Source organism: Macadamia integrifolia, unplaced genomic scaffold (assembly GCF_013358625.1).
Source record: "Macadamia integrifolia cultivar HAES 741 unplaced genomic scaffold, SCU_Mint_v3 scaffold1025, whole genome shotgun sequence".
Taxonomy (NCBI): domain Eukaryota; kingdom Viridiplantae; phylum Streptophyta; class Magnoliopsida; order Proteales; family Proteaceae; genus Macadamia; species Macadamia integrifolia.
This window is the reverse complement of record NW_024868058.1, coordinates 144,472-164,865: the sequence shown is the minus strand read 5'-3', so window position 1 is coordinate 164,865 and position 20,394 is coordinate 144,472. Positions and strand designations below refer to the sequence as shown.

The following is a 20,394-nucleotide window of genomic DNA, read 5'->3' as shown; positions in this document are numbered from 1 at the left end:
ATTATAACTTCACAATCAGCCATCGGTTTCCTCTCAACTTTGGAGGTTTTTATACCCTGCTAGGGACTCACACTCGACCAGCATTGCAGCTCCATTGGAGCCACACAACGCCAGCCGCACTGCTCTCTCTCTCTTTCCCAATCGCAGGTTCTTCTTTCTCTCTTTTGTGTTGAGTTTGGGTTAGGTTTTGGTGCATTGATCTTGTCTAAAGTCTTGGGGATTAATTACTAGTTATTCCTCTATTGTTCTCTTGGGTTTGCTTTTGTTATTGTAAAGCTATTTAGTGAGTCTTTTATCTTGTTTGGAGTTATACATTGTGGGGGTTAGTTCTTGTAATCTACTCCTACATTAAGTGGTATCAGAGCTATGGCTGAAGTAAACTCCAAACAAATCACTCTGGAAGATGTGTGAAAGTCCCTCCAAACCTTAACTGCAAGTATGGACGGATATGACTAACAATTGGCAGAATTGAAAGAGTCTATTGCTGCTCACTCCAATACTCAAGCTAATGTTGTCCAAACTAATGTTCAGCGTAGTCAACAACACTTATCATGTACCTAGAAGGGTCACTATGCAAGCTTGAAAGAACATACTAGTTCGTGTTGAAGAATATGATTATTATGACAACCACCAATTTCGCCAGGATGATACACAAGGTGAAGTTGGAACTGAAATAGTACAATGGGATGCACGATCCCCTCTACTTCCATGACTGGGTAAACTCCTTTGATGACTATTTCCGTTGGTACCGTATGCCTGAAGAAAGGAAAATCCAATTAGCTATTACTAAGCTGACAAGTGGAGCTAAGGACTGGTGGAATGCTGAAGAATATAAGCTCATACGCAGTCGTCAAATGCCCTGCAACAAATTTATCCTCAACAATAGGTTCCTACCACCAACATATCAATGTCGACTCTATGACATGTTGAACACTCTCAGGCGAGGTACTATGACTGTAGAAGAATATATTAATCGATTAAATGCATTGCTCTCACGAACATGTGCCTATAAAGAAGATGAAGAACTACTCATATCCCATTTCAAATTGGGATTAAGGCATGACATTCGTGAGAAGCTTGGTGTGATCGAGATACCCTCTATGAATACTTGTATTGAAAAGGAACTAGAGGCAGAGGATCTGATCAAATCATCCTCCAGGAGGTATAATCAGCCAACTGACAGCAAAAGGCAATTTGCACCAACCCAACCCAGTGGATTCCCTACCCATGCTCCACAAGATACACAAGATAAGGGTAAGGCTCCAATGGAGGGAAGGGAGAACGGAGCTATGACGTGCTACAACTGTGGGAGAACTGGTCATATGGCAAAATTCTGCCCCAAGCGTGGACTATCCAACTCCATCGTCAATGCTATTGAGTCCAGCCCTGATTTACAAATATATGAACCTCAAGATGATGATTGGACTGTTAATGTTGCTGTTGAAGGAACGGGAGACGTATTTGAGGATGAGTATGCACCAGAAGACGATGATCCTTATGCCTATATCAATGTGGTTGTAAGAATCCTACTGGTTGAAACTAAAGGAGAAGACTGGAGGAGGAACAATATTTTCTACACTTTGATGTCTAGCGGACCTTACAAAGCTCAGGTGATTGTGGATAGTGGGAGTTGTGTGAATGTCGTATCTCAGGCTTTCGTGGTTGAAGGAAAGCTTAAGACTGAACCCCATCCACAACTATACAAAGTATCACTACTAGACAACAACACCGTGGCTATAACTCAACGTTGCTCGGTGCCATTAAAGGTTTTTCAGATTATGAAGAAAATGTATGGTGTGATGTCATTCCCATGGTCCTCACTGATGTGCTATTTGGGAGGCCTTGGCTCTATGACAACAATGTTCTAGTTGAAGGCACTAAGAACTAATGCTTCTTCGATCACAAAGGAAAGCCATTCATTCTAAATACACTCAACATACCTCAATTAAAGGACAAGTTAAGGGCTGCCCAAGTAAGAAGACAAAATATTTTAAAGAATGTTGCAAAGACCTCTTCCACATGAACCAATGAACAAAAGAAGCATTCATTCAAAGACAATTTCAGCAGGAAGGTCATGTTGGACAACAAGCTATGTGTGTTTCCCATATGAAGTTCTTAACTACCAGTGAAGAGACCGGACTGATCTTAGCCCTTGTTACTAAAGTGGCTGAAACGGTGAAAGAAGTAACACATCCACCACCAATTATAGAGTTACTTGCTGATTTTTCAGATTTTGTGCCTGATGAATTGCTAGATGAACTACCACCTATGAGGCTATTGACCTTGTGCTTGGGTCAGTACTTCCAAATCTGCCCACTTATCGTCTCAGCCCCACAGAGCATGCCGAGCTCAAAATACAAGTGGATGATCTGTTGAGAAAGGATTTTCTAGTAGAAAGTATGAGTCCATGTGTAGTACCATCCCTATTAACACCAAAGAAAGACGGATCTTGGCGTAATTGCATTGACAGCCGTGCTATCAATAAGATCACGATAAAGTACAGATTTCCTATTCCTCGTTTGGATGATATGCTTGACATGTTGACATGAGTCTCTATATTTTCAAAGATTGATTTACGTAGTGGCTACCATCAAATTCGAATCTGTCCAAGGGATGAATGGAAAACGACTTTCAAAACCAAATAAGGGTTATATGAATGGAAGGTTTTGCCCTTTGGTCTCACCAATGCACCTAGCACTTTCATGAGGGTGATGACATATGTACTACACCCCTTCATTGGCAAGTTTCTCGTAGTATACTTCGATGACATATTGATCTACAGTAGGGCACAAGATGAACACCTAGAGCATCTAAGACGTGCCATGAGGGTACTACGAGAAGAGAAGCTCTACGTCAATTTAAAAGAGTGTTCTTTCATGCTGCACAAGGTTATCTTCCTTGGCTTTATTATGTCTTCACAAGGTATAGAAATTGATCTGAAGAAGATAAAGAGTGTGATAGATTGGCCTATTCCAAAGACCTTGACAGAAGTTTGTAGTTTTCACGATCTTGCCTCATTCTATCAATGGTTCATACGGAATTCCAGCGCTATTGTAGCCCCTATCACAAAGTGCACAAAAGGGGGAAAAGTTTCATTTCAATGGACTCCGGTAGCCACTAAAGCATTCAATTTGATAAACAAAAGATAAAAAAAGCACCAGTGCTTAGACTACCCAATTTTGATCCCATGTTCTAAGTGGCTACTGATGCATCCCATGTTGGGATAGGAGGAGTATTTATGCAAGAGGGTCATCCCATAGCCTTCTACAGTGAAAAGTTGAATGATGCTAAAAGAAGGTATTCTACTTATGACCTAGAACTCTATGCCGTTCTTCAAATTCTCAAGCATTGGAGACACTATTTAATCAATAAAGAGTTCGTCCTTTATTCGGATCATGAAGCACTCAAACACTTACATTCACAAAAGCCCATTAGCGGACGACACGCTAAGTGGATCTCATACTTGTAAGGATTTGTATTTTCTCTCAAGTGTAAGGCGGGAAAAGAGAATCAAGTGGCTAATGCACTTAATCGGAAAGTGCTAATGATGAATGCCTTCACAGTGCAAAGCTTAGGAGTGGGGCACATCAAAGAGGAGTATGCTAATGATGCTGATTATTTAGAAGTGTTCAACAAGTTACAAGGAGGTCGAGATGATAAATTTTCTATACATGATGGATACCTCTTCAAAGACACTTGTCTTTGTATTCCAAACACCTCTTTACGACAGCACTTGATTCGAGAGCTACATGGAGGAGGAATGGGTGGACACTTTGGCAAGGACAAAACTTACTTTATGATGGTAGATCTGCACTATTGCCCTCAACTACAGAAGGATGTTCAGTATGTTATACAAAGATGCCCGCACTTGTCAACTTGCTAAAGGAGAAAAGAAGAATGTAGGTTTATACACACTGTTGCCCATTCCGCATGCACCTTGGCTAGACATAAGCATGGATTTTGTCGTAGGTTACCACTTACACAGGAAATGTTTGATTCTATATTTTTGGTAGTAGATTGATTCTCCAAGATGGCACACTTTATCCCGTGCAGGTAAACTCTTGATGCAAGTCATTTAGCCAAGCTCTTCTTGAAAGAGATAGTGCGCATACATGGTTTGCCATAATCGATTGTTTCAAATAGGGATGTCATGTTCATGAGCTATTTCTGGAAGACCCTATGGTTGAAAACAAACACTAAACTCAAGTTCTCCACAGCATTCCATTCTCAAATAGACGGACAGACAGAAGTGGTGAATAGAAGCCTTAGCAATATACTCCGTTGCCTAGTCCGTGATTATGAGAAATCCTGGCCATCTAGACATTGCTGAGTTTGCCTATAATAGCTCCGTCAACTACACCACTGGTCGTACACCATTTGAGATTGTTCTTGGATTGGAGCCACAACAACCAGTCGACATGGTACCTTTGCCACCTTATGCCCATGTTAGTGTTGAAACGGATGAGTGCCTTATACATATCACAGAGGTACATGCTGATGTTCGGCACCGCATAGCCGTTAGCAATGACAGGTATCAAGCAACTGCTAATCATCATTGACGCTACTTAGAATTTCAACTTGGTGATATGGTGATGGTTCGAATTCCACCTGAGAGGTGTCCTCCTGGCACAGTACACAAGCTCCACCCTCGGAATATGGGTCCATACAAGGTCCTGAAGCGTATTGGTCCCAATGCTTACATGCTAGAATTATCTTTTACTCAGAAGATCAACAATGTCTTCAATGTGGCTGACCTGACATTGTACGTGGGACACCATTCTGATGACGGCGACACAAAACATACTCTAAAGCTTCCCCAATTTGTAAACCCTACAGATCATGTTATTGAAGATGTCCTTGACAACAAGTTCACTACAGTTCGTGGGGGCAAAGGTTACTATTCATTCCTCGTCAAGTGGAAAGGACGAACACAACAAGATTGCACTTGAATGCATACTGATGACTTTCGGTGTCTTGACACGGATCTCTATGAGCACTACATGTCCTTCATCCATTCATCGGAGACGAATGATTCTAAGAAGGGGGGAGCTGATGTAGATCCATATTATGGGCTAGGCTATTGCTGGAAGAAGTGCGGTTAGCTCATTAAATAAGTGCCGAATGGGCCCTTCGATTCCTTAGTTTAATTAAGTGTTTTTAATTTCAATAGAGGCTTGTGAGGCCATCGATTGTAAAGTCCTTTACGTCCTATTAGTTTAAGTAGTCTTACTCCATGTTGGAGTTAAAAGTCAAGTCCTAGTTCTATTTTCAATTCCTAGTGGTAGTAGGAGTGTCTAGTTCTCCTTGGAAACTAGCTCCTAGTCTTAGTATGACTATAAACTTCCCCTCTATAAATAGAGAGGCATATGTACTATTATTTCTCAGATTTGAATAAAGAAGTTTGCAACTAATTTGCTTAGGGCAGCTGGGATAACTGTGGGTGAGAAGCCTAGGTTGAGATAACCACTTCCTCTCCCACCTTTCCCTTGTTTCTTCTTTGTTTAAGCATTAAGTTTCCTTTACTGTTCTGTTTACTGTTATTGCTAAAGTTCCAGATCTATGAAAGCTTCAAAATCAGAATCGGCCAGCATAGAAGTTCCTGTTCTTGCCTTCAATCGACCTCCGTTGCTGTCCCATTCTGTAACCTGTTTAAGAAGCCATACAGCAGGACTGTTCCAGGCCATCTAAGGATCCATTGACCCTTGTCTGAGCACGGTTAAGGAAGCAGTCCTGTTCTTGAGAAATTTTCCTTGTTTCTCTCTCCTAGGTCAACAAATCAAGAAAGATTATAACTTCACAATCAGCCATCGGTTTCCTCTCAACTTTGGAGGTTTTTATACCCTGCTAGGGACTCACACTCGACCAGCATTGCAGCTCCATTGGAGCCACACAACGCCAGCCGCACCGCTCTCTCTCTCTTTCCCAATCGCAGGTTCTTCTCTCTCTTTTGTGTTGAGTTTGGGTTGGGTTGGGTTGGGTTGGGTTTTGGTGCATTGATCTTGTCTAAAGTCTTGTGGATTAATTACTAGTTATTCCTCTATTGTTCTCTTGGGTTTGCTTCTATTATTGTCAAGCTATTTAGTGAGTCTTTTATCTTGTTTGGGGTTATACATTGTGGGGGTTAGTTCTTGTAATCTACTCCTACATTAGAAGTAGGACTTTCCAATCTGAGTTTGAACAACAACTGTCCTGCCCCTTTCAAAAACCTACAGGTGGATTAAAACTAGAGCCAAAATAGGCTCTGCTTGAGGATGATTCTTGTTAAATAGTATGTGTAGAGGGTTTTCTGTTATGTCTTTACTATTAGTTGGGTTTACTTGTAATTAAGTTATCCTTATTTGTAATTTACAACTTCGTAGGCATAAGTATGTGGACCTAGGCTCACGGTAAGCTATTCTGAATCCTAACGTGAGCTCTATGGGTTCCCCTTTTTCTCCCATTGTGAGCACTCCATTTTCTCTTCTCCTGAATATGACGACCTTTCACAAAACCATTCTGATTAAACAAGATAAGCTTATCAAGTATAGGCCTGAGACGAGATACAATGATTCGATTGATGATTTTATAGGTGAAATTGCATGGACTAATTGGGCAATAAACAGATATAGAGGATGGGAACTTCACCTTAGGAATAAGACTAATTAAGTCTTATTGATATCATCAGCACAAGGGGCCAATGGCATGCGTGAAAAAATGCTAAACATAATCAATGATGCTATGACGAACAGTGGGCCGTACTTTATGATAGAATACACCCAAAAACCCCTCAGGACCTGGAGACTTTGAAGGTGCCATGTGCATAACAATGCTGGTGATTACTTTCTCAGTAACGGAGCCAAAAGAGCAACATTATCATAAGAAGAAACCTGATTTCTGATAGGATTGAAATAGTCTTCATCCAGATGGAGTTCACTGGTATAATAGATAGACTAGTAATGTGACTATAGAGCTCTGCAAATATCATCTCTAGTAGTAAGATTAAGCCCATTAGCATTAAGAGATTTAACATAATTTCGGGCTCGCCTCTGTGCTACACAATTTAGTGTAAGAATCTTGTGTTGGCATCATCATGTAGAACCCAAGAAATTCGAGCTTTTTGTTCCCAAAGCTTGGCCTCTTGAATAGAATACTTCTCCAAGAGAGTGATCAGATATTGTTCTTTAAAGTGCCAATGAGACGTCCTCAAATAGTGAGGAACAACTTGGTGGTTGACAAGACGGGTTTTTAGATCATTAATGACCCATGGTGATGTAGATGCACACTATGGAGGGAAATATGAGAGGAAGAAGGGTCCAGCCTTAGTCCACCTGAGTGGCTATGGTCCAGCCAAGAAGCCAGCCGAATCCCTACTTAGTCCACCTGAGTGGCTAAGTACAAATAAGGGCCAATTGGGCCCATTGGCTAGGGGAATAATTAGTAGTTGTTTTTAATTAATTAGTGGGCCATTGTGCCCATCGAGTTGAGCAAGTGGTATGTCAAGTCCAAATTGTCTTAGGACTCTATTTGTTTTCCACATAGGTTTATTATTCCTAGTCTAATTTTGAATTCCTAGTTGTAGTAGGAGTGTCTAGTCCTATTGGGAAACTAGCTCCTAGGTGAAGTAGGAGTGTCTAATCCTATTGGAAAACTAGCTCCTAGTAATAGTTTGATCGCTATTCTGCCCTCTATAAATAGAAGAGCCTATGTACTCATAATTTTAGATTTGAATAAAGAAAATTACAATCATTATGTTAAAACAACTGAGATAGTTGTGGGTGAGAAGCCCTAGCCGAGACAGTCACTCCTCCCCCATATTCTCCTACTTCTTTTCTTAATTTCTACAATTATTTTTCTGCTTTCTGTTTTTGTTACAGCAGGGATCGATTTCAGAATTCAGACCTAATCTTGGGAGCCAATCGATCTCTTCTTTTGGCCAACTCTGAGGTCTGATCTGCAAGGCCTTTTAAGGACTGGTTCAACTCTTCAAGAGGGCCACTCGATCTCTGTTGGGAAGCCATCAGCAGCTGTTCACTTCTGGTTTTTCTGCAGTTCTTAATTTTCTCTCTCCTAGGTCAGAAATCAAAAACCATCATAACTCCATAACTAGCCTTCAGAAGGTCTTCATATTTGGGGTTTTTTGTACCATTGGTGGGCCCTACAACCGATCAAATTTGCAGCTCAATTGGAGCCCTACAGGCCTGGCCGTACCTCTCTCTCCAGCTCTATAGCAGGTCTTTCTCTCTCCTATCGGGTTGGGTTTTGGGCTGGTTTTGCTCATGCATTGGTATTGTATCCTTGGGGGTTTATTTGATGGTCTTATTTCTTTGTTTCCTAGTCCTATTTGTATTGTTTGGGGTTATAAACTGCTGGTTAGTTCTTGTAATCTACTCCTGCATTAATGGTATCAAAGATATGGCTCAGACAGAAGAACCCCAACCCTCCCTTTAAGATGTGATGAAAGCAATGCAAGCCTTGTCTATGAGGTTGGATGGACATGACCAACAATTGGCTGACCTAAAAGAGAGTACTGCTGCCCACTCTAACACCCAACCAACTGTTGCCCAAACTAATGTTCAACCTGCTGTTAATTGCATTGGTAATGTTCCCAGAAGAGTCACTATGCAACCTAGAAGGAATGTCCCAGCTCAGAATGATGAGTATAACAATCAGCTTTGTCAGCCTGACGATATGTACAAGGTCAAGTTAGAATTGAAAGAGTACAATGGGAGGCACGATCCCCTCTACTACCAGGACTGGGTAACTTCCTCTGATGACTACTTCCGGTGGTACCGTATGCCTGAAGAAAGGAAAGTCCAATTAGTTTTCACTAAGTTAGCTGGTGGAGCAAAGGACTGGTGGAGGAATGAAGAGAATAGGCTGATCTGCAGTCGTCAGATGCCTCACAATTGGGAAGACTTGAAATTTATCCTTAACGATAGATTCTTACCACCCACCTACCGACGTTGGCTCTATGACATGTGGAATACTCTCAAGCAAGGTACTATGATTGTAGGAGATTATATTGATCGTTTTAATAAACTGCTTTCACGAACAGGTGCCCATAAAGAAGATGAAGAACTGCTCATATCCCATTTCAAACTGGGGTTAAGGCATGATATTTGTGAGAAGCTTGGTGTGATCGAGATACCCTCCTTAAGTACTTGTTTTGACAAATCACTAGAAGCGTAGGATTTGATCAAATCAACCTCTAGAAGGTACATCCAGCCAACTGACAATAAAAAGCCTTATGTACTAACCAAACCCACTGGATTTCCTACCTGAGCTCCACAAGATACACAAGTTAAAGGGAAGGCTCCAATAGGAAGGGAGAGTGGACCTGTGACATGTTACAACTGTGGAAGAACTGGACACACGGCAAAATTTTGCCCTAAGCGTGGACGATCCAACTCCGTCATTAGTGCCATCGAATCCAACCCGGATTTACAAATCCACGAACCTCAGGATGATGATTGGACTGTTAATGTTGTAGCTGAAGGTGAGGATGAACTGGAAGATGAGTTGGCACCAGAGAATGATGATCCTTATGCTTATGTCAATGTGGTTGTAAGAATCCTAGTGTCTGAAACTAAGGGTGAAGACTGGAGGAGGGACAATATCTTCTACACCTTAATGTCAATTAGACCTCACAAAGCTCAAGTGATTGTGAACAGTGGAAGTTGTGTGAATGTGGTATCTCAGGCCTTCGTCATTGACGGGAAGCTTAAGACTGAACCCCATCCACAACCATACAAGGTATCCCTTCTAGACAACAACACCATGGCTGTAACTCAACGGTGTTCTGTCCCATTGAAGGTTTCAGATTATGAAGAAAGTGTATGGTGTGATGTCATCCCCATGGTCCTCACCGATGTACTACTTGGAAGGCCTTGGTTATATAACAAGAATGTGCTAGTGGGAGGTACTGAGAACTAATGCATCTTCGATCACAAAGGCAAGCCCTTCATTCTAAATCCACTCAACATACCTCAGGTAAAAGACAAGTTAAGAGCTGCTCAATTAAGAAAACATGTCTTAAAGAATATTGCAAAGACCTCTTCCAAAACAATCATTGAGCAAAAGAAGCAACCATTCAATGGAAAATCCAGCAAAGAGAACACTTTGGACAACAAGCTATGTGTGCTACCCCATGGAGAGTTTTTAACCACTAGTGAAGAAATTGGACTAATCCTCGCTCTTGTTACTAAGGCTGCTGAATCAGTAAAAGAGGTAAACATCCCCCACAAATCAATCAATTACTTGCTGATTTTTCAGACTTTACCAGAGGAATTACCTGATGAGCTACCAACCTATGAGGGATATTCAACATGCCATTGACCTTATGCCTGGGTCAGTCCTTCCATCATTGTTATGGCGTCTCCTAGGCGTCGCCAAGGCGGAGATTTGGCGCCCTGGCGGAAAAAGAAGTTCATGGCAGTGCGACAATTTATGTGACTCACAAATGGTGGTTGCCATTGGCTGATAGACGTCGCTATGGCACCGCCATGGACGCCAGGTCAAGCCTGATTCACTAAGTGGTCGATTTTTTGTAAAATGCAGGGTGATTTTGATAGGGCTATGTTGATTTTTGATGATTTGATGTTGCTTAATATTGATTTTATATGTTATAGGGTATATATTGTAGGCTTGTAGTATGCTAAATAGCTTTAGAAAATAGGGAAAATAAAAAAGTAGCACACTAAATAACTTTTGAAAATAGGGAAAATAAAAAATGACACATGGGCGATTTGACCGCCATAGCAACGTTATAATGGGCGATTCATCGTCAAATCGATTAGCCACCCCTCCATCGCCTTGGATCGATTTGACGCCGTGACAACTATGAGTCCTCCCCAATCTGCCCACTTACCGTCTCAGTCCTATAGAGCATGACGAGCTCAAGAGGCAAGTGGATGACTTGTTAAAGCAAGGGTTCTTGGTTGAGAGCATGAGTCCATGTGCAGTGCCGGCCCTACTGATACCAGAGAAAGACAGATCATGGCGTATGTGCATTGACAGCTGTGCCATAAACAAAATTACGGTAAAGTACAGATTTCCTATTCCTCGCTTGGATGATATGCTTGACATGTTGACAGGTGCCTTCATCTTCTCAAAGATTGACTTACGAAGTGGCTACCATCAAATTCGAATCCGTCCAGGGGATGAATGGAAAACAACCTTTGAAACAAAAGAAGGTCTGTATGAGTGGAAGGTTATGCCTTTTGGCCTCACCAATGCACCTAGCACTTTCATGAGGGTGATGACACATGTACTACGACCATTCATTGGAAAATTTCTCGTATTATACTTTGATGACATATTAATATATAGCAAAGCACAAAATGAACACTTGGAGCATTTGAGACGTGTCATGAGAGTACTACGGGCAGAATAGTTATACATCAACTTGAAGAAGTGTTCCTTTATGCTGCCCAAGGTTATCTTCCTTGGCTTTATTGTGTCTTCGCAAGGCATAGAAGCTGATCCTGAGAAGGTAAAAAGTGTCGTTGATTGGCCTATTCCAAAGACCTTGACAGAGGTTTGTAGCTTTCATGGTCTTACCTCATTTTACCGATGATTCATCCAGAATTTCAGCTTTGTTGTGGCCCCAATTACAGAATACACAAAAGGGGAAAAAGTTCCATTTCAATGGACTCCGACAGCCACTAAAGCTTTCAATTTGATAAAATAAAAGATGACGGAAGCACCCGTGCTTAGACTACCCAATTTTGATCTTATGTTTGAAGTGGCTACTGATGTATCTCATGTTGGGATGGGGGAGTGCTTATGCAAGAGGGCCATTCGATTGCCTTCTACAGTGAAAAGTTGAATGATGCAAAAAGAAGGTATTCTACCTATGACTTAGAACTCTATGCCGTTGTTCAAATCCTTAAGCATTGGAGGCATTACTTAATTGGCAAAGAGTTCGTGCTCTATTCGGATTATGAAGCACTCAAATAATTGCACTCACAAAAGACCATTAGTGATCGGCACGCTAAATGGATCTCATACTTGCAAGGATATGTATTTTCTCTCAAGTACAAAGCTGGGAAAGAGAATCAAGTGACTGATGCACTTAGTCGAAAGGTGATGATGATGAATACCTTCACAGTACAAAGTGCAGGAGTGAACATCAAAGAGGAATAAATTAATGATGCTGAATTTTCAGAATTATTCAACAACCTCCAAGGAGGAGGAAGGGATGGCAAATTTGCTATACATGATGGGTATCTTTTCAAGGGCACTTGCCTCTGCGTTCCAAACACCTCTTTGAGACATCACTTGATTCGAGAGCTACATGGTGGAGGAATGGGTGGACACTTTGGCAAGGACAAAACATACTCTATGATGAAAGACTTATACTTTTTGCCTCAACTATTAAAGAACATACATGTGATATAGAGATGCCACACTTGTCAACTTGCTAAAGGAGAAAGGAAGAATACAGGATTGTACACGCAGCTGCCCGTTCCACATGCACCTTGGCAAAACATAAGCATGGACTTTGTCCTAGGCTTCCCACCTACACGGGAAAGGTATGATTCCATATTTGTGGTGGTAGATCGACATGTCACACTTTATCTCGTGCAAGAAGACTCTTGATGCAAGTCACTTGGTCAAACTCTTTTTCAAAGAGATAGTGCGCATACATAGTCTACCACAGACAATTGTTTCAGATAGGGATGTCAAGTTCATGAGCTACTTCTGGAAGACCCTATGGCTGAAAACAAATATTAAACTCTAAGTTCTCCATTGCATTACATCCTCAGACAGATGGACAGACCGAAGTGGTGAACAGAAGTCTTGGCAACTTACTCCGATGTCTAGTCGGAGACTATGAAAAGACTTGGCCATCCATACTGGACATTGTTGAATTCGCCTGTAACAGTTCCGTCAACCGTACCACAGGTCGTACACCATTTGAGATTGTCCTTGGACTGCAGCCTCAACGGTTGGTTGACTTGGTACCTTTGCCACCTCAGGCCTGTATTAGTGTGGAAGCCGATGAGTTTCTTAGACACATCTTAGAGGTACATGCTGATGTTCGTCGTCGCATCGCTGTTAGCAATGACGGATACCAAGCAACTGCCAATTGACATCGTAGCTACGTGGAATTTCAGCCTGGTGATATGGTAATGGTTCGAATTCCACCGGAGAGGTTTCCTCCTGGTACAGTGCACAAGCTCCATCCTCGGAACATTGGTGCCTACAAGGTCTTGAAGCGCATTGGCACTAATGCTTACATGCTAGAGCTACCTCCTACTCTGAAGATCAACAATGTCTTCAATGTTGCTGATCTGATGATATATTTGGGACACCATTCTGATGACAGTGACACTGAATACACCCTCAAACTTCCTCAATTTGCAAACCCTAAGGATGATGTCATCGAAGATGTTCTCGACAACAAGTTCACCACAGTTCATGGGGGCAAAGGGTACTAATCCTTCCTCATCAAATGGAAAGGTCGACAACGAGAGGATTGTACTTGGATCCATGTCGATGACTTTCAATGCCTTGACACGGACCTCTATGAGCACTACATATCCCTTACCCATTCATCAGAGTTGAATGATTCTAAGAAAGGGGGAGCTGATGTAGATGCACATTATAGAAGGAAATATGTAAGGAAGAAGGGTCTAGCCTTAGTCCACCTGAGTGGCTAGGGTCCAGCCAAGAAGCCAACCGAACCCCTACTTAGTCCACTTGAGTGGCTAAGTACAAATAAGGGCCAATTGGGCCCATCGGCTAGGGGATAGTAATTGTTTTTAATTAATTAGTGGGCCATTGGGCCCATCGAGTTGAGTAAGTGGTATGTCGAGTCCAAATTGTTATGTCGAGTCCAAATTATCTTAGGACTCTATTTGTTTTTCACATGGGTTTATTCCTAGTCCAATTTTGAATTCCTAGTCCTATTGGGAAACTAGCTCCTAGTTGAAGTAGGAGTGTCTAATCCTATTGGAAAACTAGCTCCTAGTAATAGTTTGATCGCTATTCTGCCCTCTATAAATAGAAGAGCCTATGTACTCATAATTTTAGATTTGAATAAAGAAAATTACAGTCATTATGTTAAAACAACTGAGATAGTTGTGGGTGAGAAGCCCTAGCCGAGATAGTCACTCCTCCCCCACATTCTCCTACTTCTTTTCTTAATTTCTACAATTATTTTTCTGCTTTCTGTTTCTGTTACAGCAGGGATCGATTTCAGAATTCAGACCTAATCTTGGGAGCCAATCGATCTCTTCTTTTGGCCAACTCTGAGGTCTGATCTGCAAGGCCTTTTAAGGACTGGTTCAACTCTTCAAGAGGGCCACTCGATCTCTGTTGGGAAGCCATCAGCAGCTGTTCACTTCTGGTTTTTCTGCAGTTCTTAATTTTCTCTCTCCTAGGTCAGAAATCAAGAACCATCATAACTCCATAACTAGCTGTCAGAAGGTCTTCATATTTGGGGTTTTTTGTACCATTGGTGGGCCCTACAACCGATCAAATTTGCAGCTCAATTGGAGCCCTACAGGCCTGGCCGTACCTCTCTCTCCAGCTCTATAGCAGGTCTTTCTCTCTCCTATCGGGTTGGGTTTTGGGCTGGTTTTGCTCATGCATTGGTATTGTATCTTTGGTTTGATGGTCTTATTTCTTTGTTTCCTGGTCTTATTTGTATTGTTTGGGGTTATAAACTGCTGGGGTAGTTCTTGTAATCTACTCCTGCATTACATGGGATATATCCCACCTCCTTCCAATTCCATTGGCTTAGAACACATCGTAGATGATTGAGGTTACTACAAAGTTTAGCTGAAGGTGGTCTCAGATAATTGATAGATTAATTGTCAGATACCAAATTAGAAAATGAGGGCTCAAGAATCCACATAGCTTCGAACCGAAAAGGCTTGGGCAACCGAAAAGGCTTGGGCAACCGATTAGAAGTGCACTTGGTATGAAGTACTGTTGCCATATGATCTGAAAATGCAACTACTTCGTAGGAAACAAAAGCATTAGCATAGTTATGAAGCCATTGGGAACAATAGAGGAAGCGATCCAAGAAAACTTCAATCATATCCACCCCCTTTCTTTTATTGCTTCATGACAAAGGATACCCTTGAAGAGGTAACTCAAGCAAAGATGCCGCATTTACAAAATCAACAAAGGGGGATATTTGGGTTGAAAAATTTAACCGTCCACCACGTTTCTCAGATGGGGACAGAAAAGAATTCCAATCTCCATTGATAAGTCATGGTTGGGAGACAAATTCTTGAAGCTGAAGCAAAGAAGTCCACTGGTTGCGTCGAATATTAAAGTATGAGCTAAGATGAACACCTGTGAAAAACCAAGTCTGAGAAAAAGAAGGCTCGGAGACCATAGTATTTATGCACCAAGGAGAATTCCAAATAATATTGACATCAATAGATCCATTCCACAACAAAAGCAAACAACCAGTAGAGTTAATGCTGGAAATTAGAAGCTAAAAAAAATGATCTCATCCAAGAGTCCTACAAAAGTGATTGAGATTCAGAATAACTGATTTGATTTCAGAGAGGAAGATGAGATCAGGTCTAATTGATCTAGTGATGAAATGAAGCTCCCTTTGAGACGATGACCATCCCAACCTCTACAGTTGAGACTGAAAACGATCATAGTTTCAGGGAACAAACAAGAAATTACTTCGTACGAGGAGAAAACTCCAGAAGAAAATAAAAGAGTAAAGTAGAAAGAACAACTCCTCAAACGAATTGAAGCATCACAAGGAGAGCAAGAAAAAGGACAAAAAAAAAAAAAAAAAAAAGCAACCCAGTGCACGAGGCTCCTGCTACTACAAGGTCTAGGAGGGGCAATTGTGTACGTAGCCTTACCCCCTGGCTCGCAGAAGAGGCTGTTTCCAAGTTTTGAACCTGTGACCAACATGTTGCAATAGTGCAACTTAACCGTTGTGCCACAGGCTCGCCCACTAAAAGGTAAAAAGAAAGTGGAGAATGCAATGTGCAAGTAAGGAGGCAGGGGGAGCAGGATTAAAACACTAGGAAGAGCTGGATGAAGAAAGGAACGTGTGAGAGAAGAAGAGATTGACACTGATGGAGGAAAAAATAAGGCTTCACATGAAGGAGAGGAGGGAAGGTTGGGAAATACAGGATGTGCAAAGAGAGTAGGAACTAACAAAAAAAGAAAAGGACGAATTGACATGGCAATGCAGGGGAAGATCGGGCTGAGAAGAGAGGAGATACAGTGAGAAAAGGTGCAGAACCACTAGAAACTAAAAGCGCATAGCCGCCAAGAACGGTCAAGTAGAGGACAAAATGAGGGCTGAGGGGAAAAATCACAAATAGAAGAATCCACGAAAAAGAATTGGGGAGGACAAAACAACCTGGAGAACACCAAAGAAGAATGGTGAAGTGAGGAAGATCAAACGAATTTCCGTAGACTTGTAGAAATTTCGCCTACAATTATTGCTCGAGAATTGAAGTTATATGTAGTAAAAAATGGTGTCAATTTTACATTTTCGGGAATTCCACTTGTGACATTGCCAGTAAGCTTGCGTTTGGCACTGCGATCTCTCATATTTGGATGGAGCGCAATCTCCTCAAATGGTCCTCCAAATCCAGATCCTTTGACATGATTTGGAAGGCCATCCACTTTGATGTCTCATCCAAACTCGGATCCCGCCACAAATCTGTTGTAGACTCCCCAAGGAACATGCTCATTATTACTTCCTGGGGTTTACCATACGACATTATTCTCTCCCCTTCCCTAGGCCCATAGGGTTGTATCATTTGGCCTACGGGTCTTGTATAACCCCCCTCTTTTTGTTTCCCTGTTTTTATAATATTTTATTCATCCAAAAAAAAAAAATGATGTCAATTTGTCTGAAAGGACGTATGTGTTTGATTTCTATCTGATTTTGGCATGTTGGGCTCTAAGCTTGTTGATAATCTTATGGATCCTCATCTGAAACTTGGGGCATGTGATGACTGAATTTTTGGATAAACATCAGTGCAAACGACTGGATGGAAAATTTATCTGACTATTACTCAACCGGATATTTTATTCCCTGTTGGTGTGATTAGTCAGTTTATGGAGAACCCTAAGCAAGCTGACTAGGCTGCTACATGTTGCATACTGCATTTTGAGATATCTTAAAGGTGTACCTGGGAAAGCTTTTATTTATCGGCATCATGATCATACTGATATTGTGGGTTACTTTGATGTTGACTGGGCTGGGGCTGATGGTGATCAAAGATCTATTACTGGATACTGTACATTTGGTGGTGGTATTCTTGTTTCTTGGAGGAGTAAGAGGCAGACTATTGTGGCTTGGTTGAGGGAAGAGGCTGAGTATAAGTCTATGCACATATTACAGCTGAACTGATGTGGGTGATATCTCTTCTTCAAGAGCTTGGATTTTCAGTCACAATACGTATGGAGATATATTGTGATAATCAGGATAATCAGGATGCTATCTATATTGCTAGTAATCCGGTTTTTCATACAACAACAACAACAAACTCAGCCTTATCCCTACTTAATGGGGTCGATTGAAGTCGATTGCCATTTTATGTTATGAAGAAACTGATTTCTACTCCTTTTGTTACCTTTGTCAATCAACTGGGCGATTTATTCACTAAAGTGTTGTTTAGGCCTGTGTTTCTTAATGATTGTTCCAAGCTGGGCATGGGAGATATATAACCAGCTTTTAATAGTATGCGTAGGGGGTTTTTCTGTTATGTCTTTATTATTAGTTTGGTTTAGTTATAATGTGAAGTTGCCCTTATTTGTAATTTACAAATAAAGTTATTAGTATGTGGACCTAGGCTTATTCTGAATCCTACCATGAGCTCTAGGGTTCCCCTTTTTCTCCCATCATGCTCTCTCATTTCTTTCTTTTCCTCTTCTTCTTCCTTGTTGCTCTTGGGGTACTGATTTCATGGTTCTTATATTGTTACAATTCTGAAGTAGAATCTACTGAAGATGGAAACCTTAATTAAAATCTGTAAGCAAACAGGCCAAGCTGATCCAACTTGATCTTTCAAGGGTTATGATCATTTTGGTCCAACTTTTTGAAGCATGGCCTTCCTAGAATCCAGAAAACAGTTCGAAGATTTATCTTGGGTTCGGCTTTGATCCGTTAATGGCTTATGGTAATTTGGTAGAAGCATCTAGGTTACCTTTCCTATTAGAGTTTGCATATAACTCAGTCAAAAGGTTTGTGTGAACCATAGAGGTTCTGGTCCAGGATTCACACCATTTTAACCTTGAGGGGACTAACAATGTGATTCAAAATGTTTAGGATGGTTGAATAGCAATATGATGTCTTTATTAGCAACGGCAAGTCTACAACAATGACAACAACAAGGGAAAAAAAAAAAAAATTCCTACTTAAACCACACATCCCTTGAACCAAACAGGTTGGTGCTACTTCCTTTAGTTAAACGGCTTCTTGGTTGAAGCATCTTAGTTACCTTTCCTGTTAGGGGTTGAATTTAAATGCTGTCAGAAGGTTTTTCTGAACCATAGAGGTTCTGGTCCAGGATTCAACAGGTTTCACTATTTAAGGCAGTGGTATACAACATTCATTTCAAACGGCTGTACCCTGTGCATGTCCTGCTTTAGCAGGGTTCGGTGTTTATTGGAAATGCTCCCAACCTTTCAATTTTTATACAAAGTGGCTGCTCTCAAGATTCAAGCTGCATTTTCATGTTGGCAGCCCATGCTTTTTACCATGACACCTTCTTCCTTTCTCCAGCTCATGATTCCCTTACCATACAATTCTGATTATATAATGCAACTTGATGGGGTAATAATTAGGTAGTTTATCAAAAGAGATTAAAATGAATCATGCATAAACCATATGTCCAAATCATACTTCCATTACAACTTTACAAAGCTAGATTACTCGAAATATTGTCAAATTTTGTTATTCTTGGTAGTACATTAAAAACTGGTTACTTTGGACAGTGCTTCAAGTTTTAAAATTTATGAGAATTTGGATTTCCTAATAGCACATGAAGTTGTTCATCTTTGACAGATTGGATATCATCCTGAATTTGAGAGTTCTCGTTGCTTGTTCATAGTCCGTAAGGATGGGGAAATGGTGGATTTCTCATTCTGGAAATGCATAAAAGGTCTGATCAGGAAAAACTATCCTCTGTATGCAGAGAATTTCATCCTCAGACATTTTCGACGGCGTAAGTCCAAAGAATGACTGAACCTATCAAGCACGTAGCCTTCATTTATTATTGTATTTAGAAAAAGAAAAAGGTAGACGGAAAGGCACAGTGGGCTTCATACAATTGAATTAGTATTGTGCAAAAAATCATTGTATTTGTAGCAAGTGATAGGCAGGAAGGAAAAAATTTTCCTTTTTCAATTTTCCTGAAATTTGTGTTACTCTTATTATGGGTTCTGTTTGTTAGACACACCAAGGAAATCAGTTGACAGGACCTATTAAAAAAAAAAAAAAAAAAAAATCAGTTGACAGGCTTAATATAAACCTAGGGATGTTAAAAATCTGAGTCTAGCCTATGCAGGAATGAGAGAATGTTTTGGAGCCAACATGCTGGATAGTTAAATTGAGGTGTGAGCTGTGTTACCTGGAGACTTCAAAGTAGGAGCTGTATATGGGCCTTTCTCTCCTAGGGGATTGACATTTTTTTATTTATTTTCCCCCCTTCTTTAATGAAAAGTAGTTATCGATTCAATCTTGAAGATGTTATTTTGTTAAACCAAAATACTCACTTGGGGTGATGATATTTAAGAGAGTCTTGGGCATAATGCCAAGACAAATTTGTTTCTAAAGTCAAGAATTTGTGAGATTGATCCTCAGTAGTCAGTTCTCAAGCTAGCATGTAACATAAACAGATTTACTTTTCTTTAACCTTTGAACAATTCCAATTGGATAGAAACTTGACAGGAGGAGGGGATCTTGGGATCTATGTGTCCATAAAATTGATCTTACATGACACAAGGCAGATTAGACCAACCAGATCAGTTCATATGATCGGTGATGCGGTAAATTCTGACCGGCTGGATTCACCTGCGAGAGCTGAAATTCTTGGGGAGTCTTGCACAGAAAACAATAAGTAGAGAGCATTGGATTGGACCGACAAAAGATACTCTTATGCCTAAGTTAGAAATCTTGCAGCAGGTAAAACTTTAATCCAAAAAATGATCCCCTTTTCATGTGACTTGCCTTGATTATATTTATAGGCGATGGTCAATGGTTGTTTATGGAAAGTCCATAACTTGTAGGTCTCTGATAAGGGAATTGACTCCTAATGTATATCCTAGGAATATTCTGTTCTGCTAGTATTCACCCTTGATTTCTTTTTATTCATTCGGTCTTGGACTTCTTATTTGGGGAGTTCCCAATTGGGCAACTTCCTTGCCCAACCAGCGGATAAAATCTGTTGGAGATCTGGTGAGCTGGCTGGA

The 20,394-nt window shown here is 40.9% G+C and overlaps 1 protein-coding gene across 1 annotated transcript in view; it reads left to right on the top strand.

The window, feature by feature from the left end:
• LOC122062425 (protein DCL homolog, chloroplastic) overlaps positions 1–19,330 on the top strand; it is a 28,898-nt gene extending 9,568 nt beyond the window's left edge. The window contains exons 5-7 of the mRNA XM_042626061.1: positions 3,497–3,514; positions 10,996–11,017; positions 18,989–19,330. Coding sequence (XP_042481995.1) covers positions 3,497–3,514; positions 10,996–11,017; positions 18,989–19,165 — 217 coding nt within the window. The 3' untranslated portion in view covers positions 19,166–19,330. The remainder of the gene's footprint in view (positions 1–3,496; positions 3,515–10,995; positions 11,018–18,988) is intronic.
• The last annotated feature ends 1,064 nt before the right edge of the window (positions 19,331–20,394 follow it).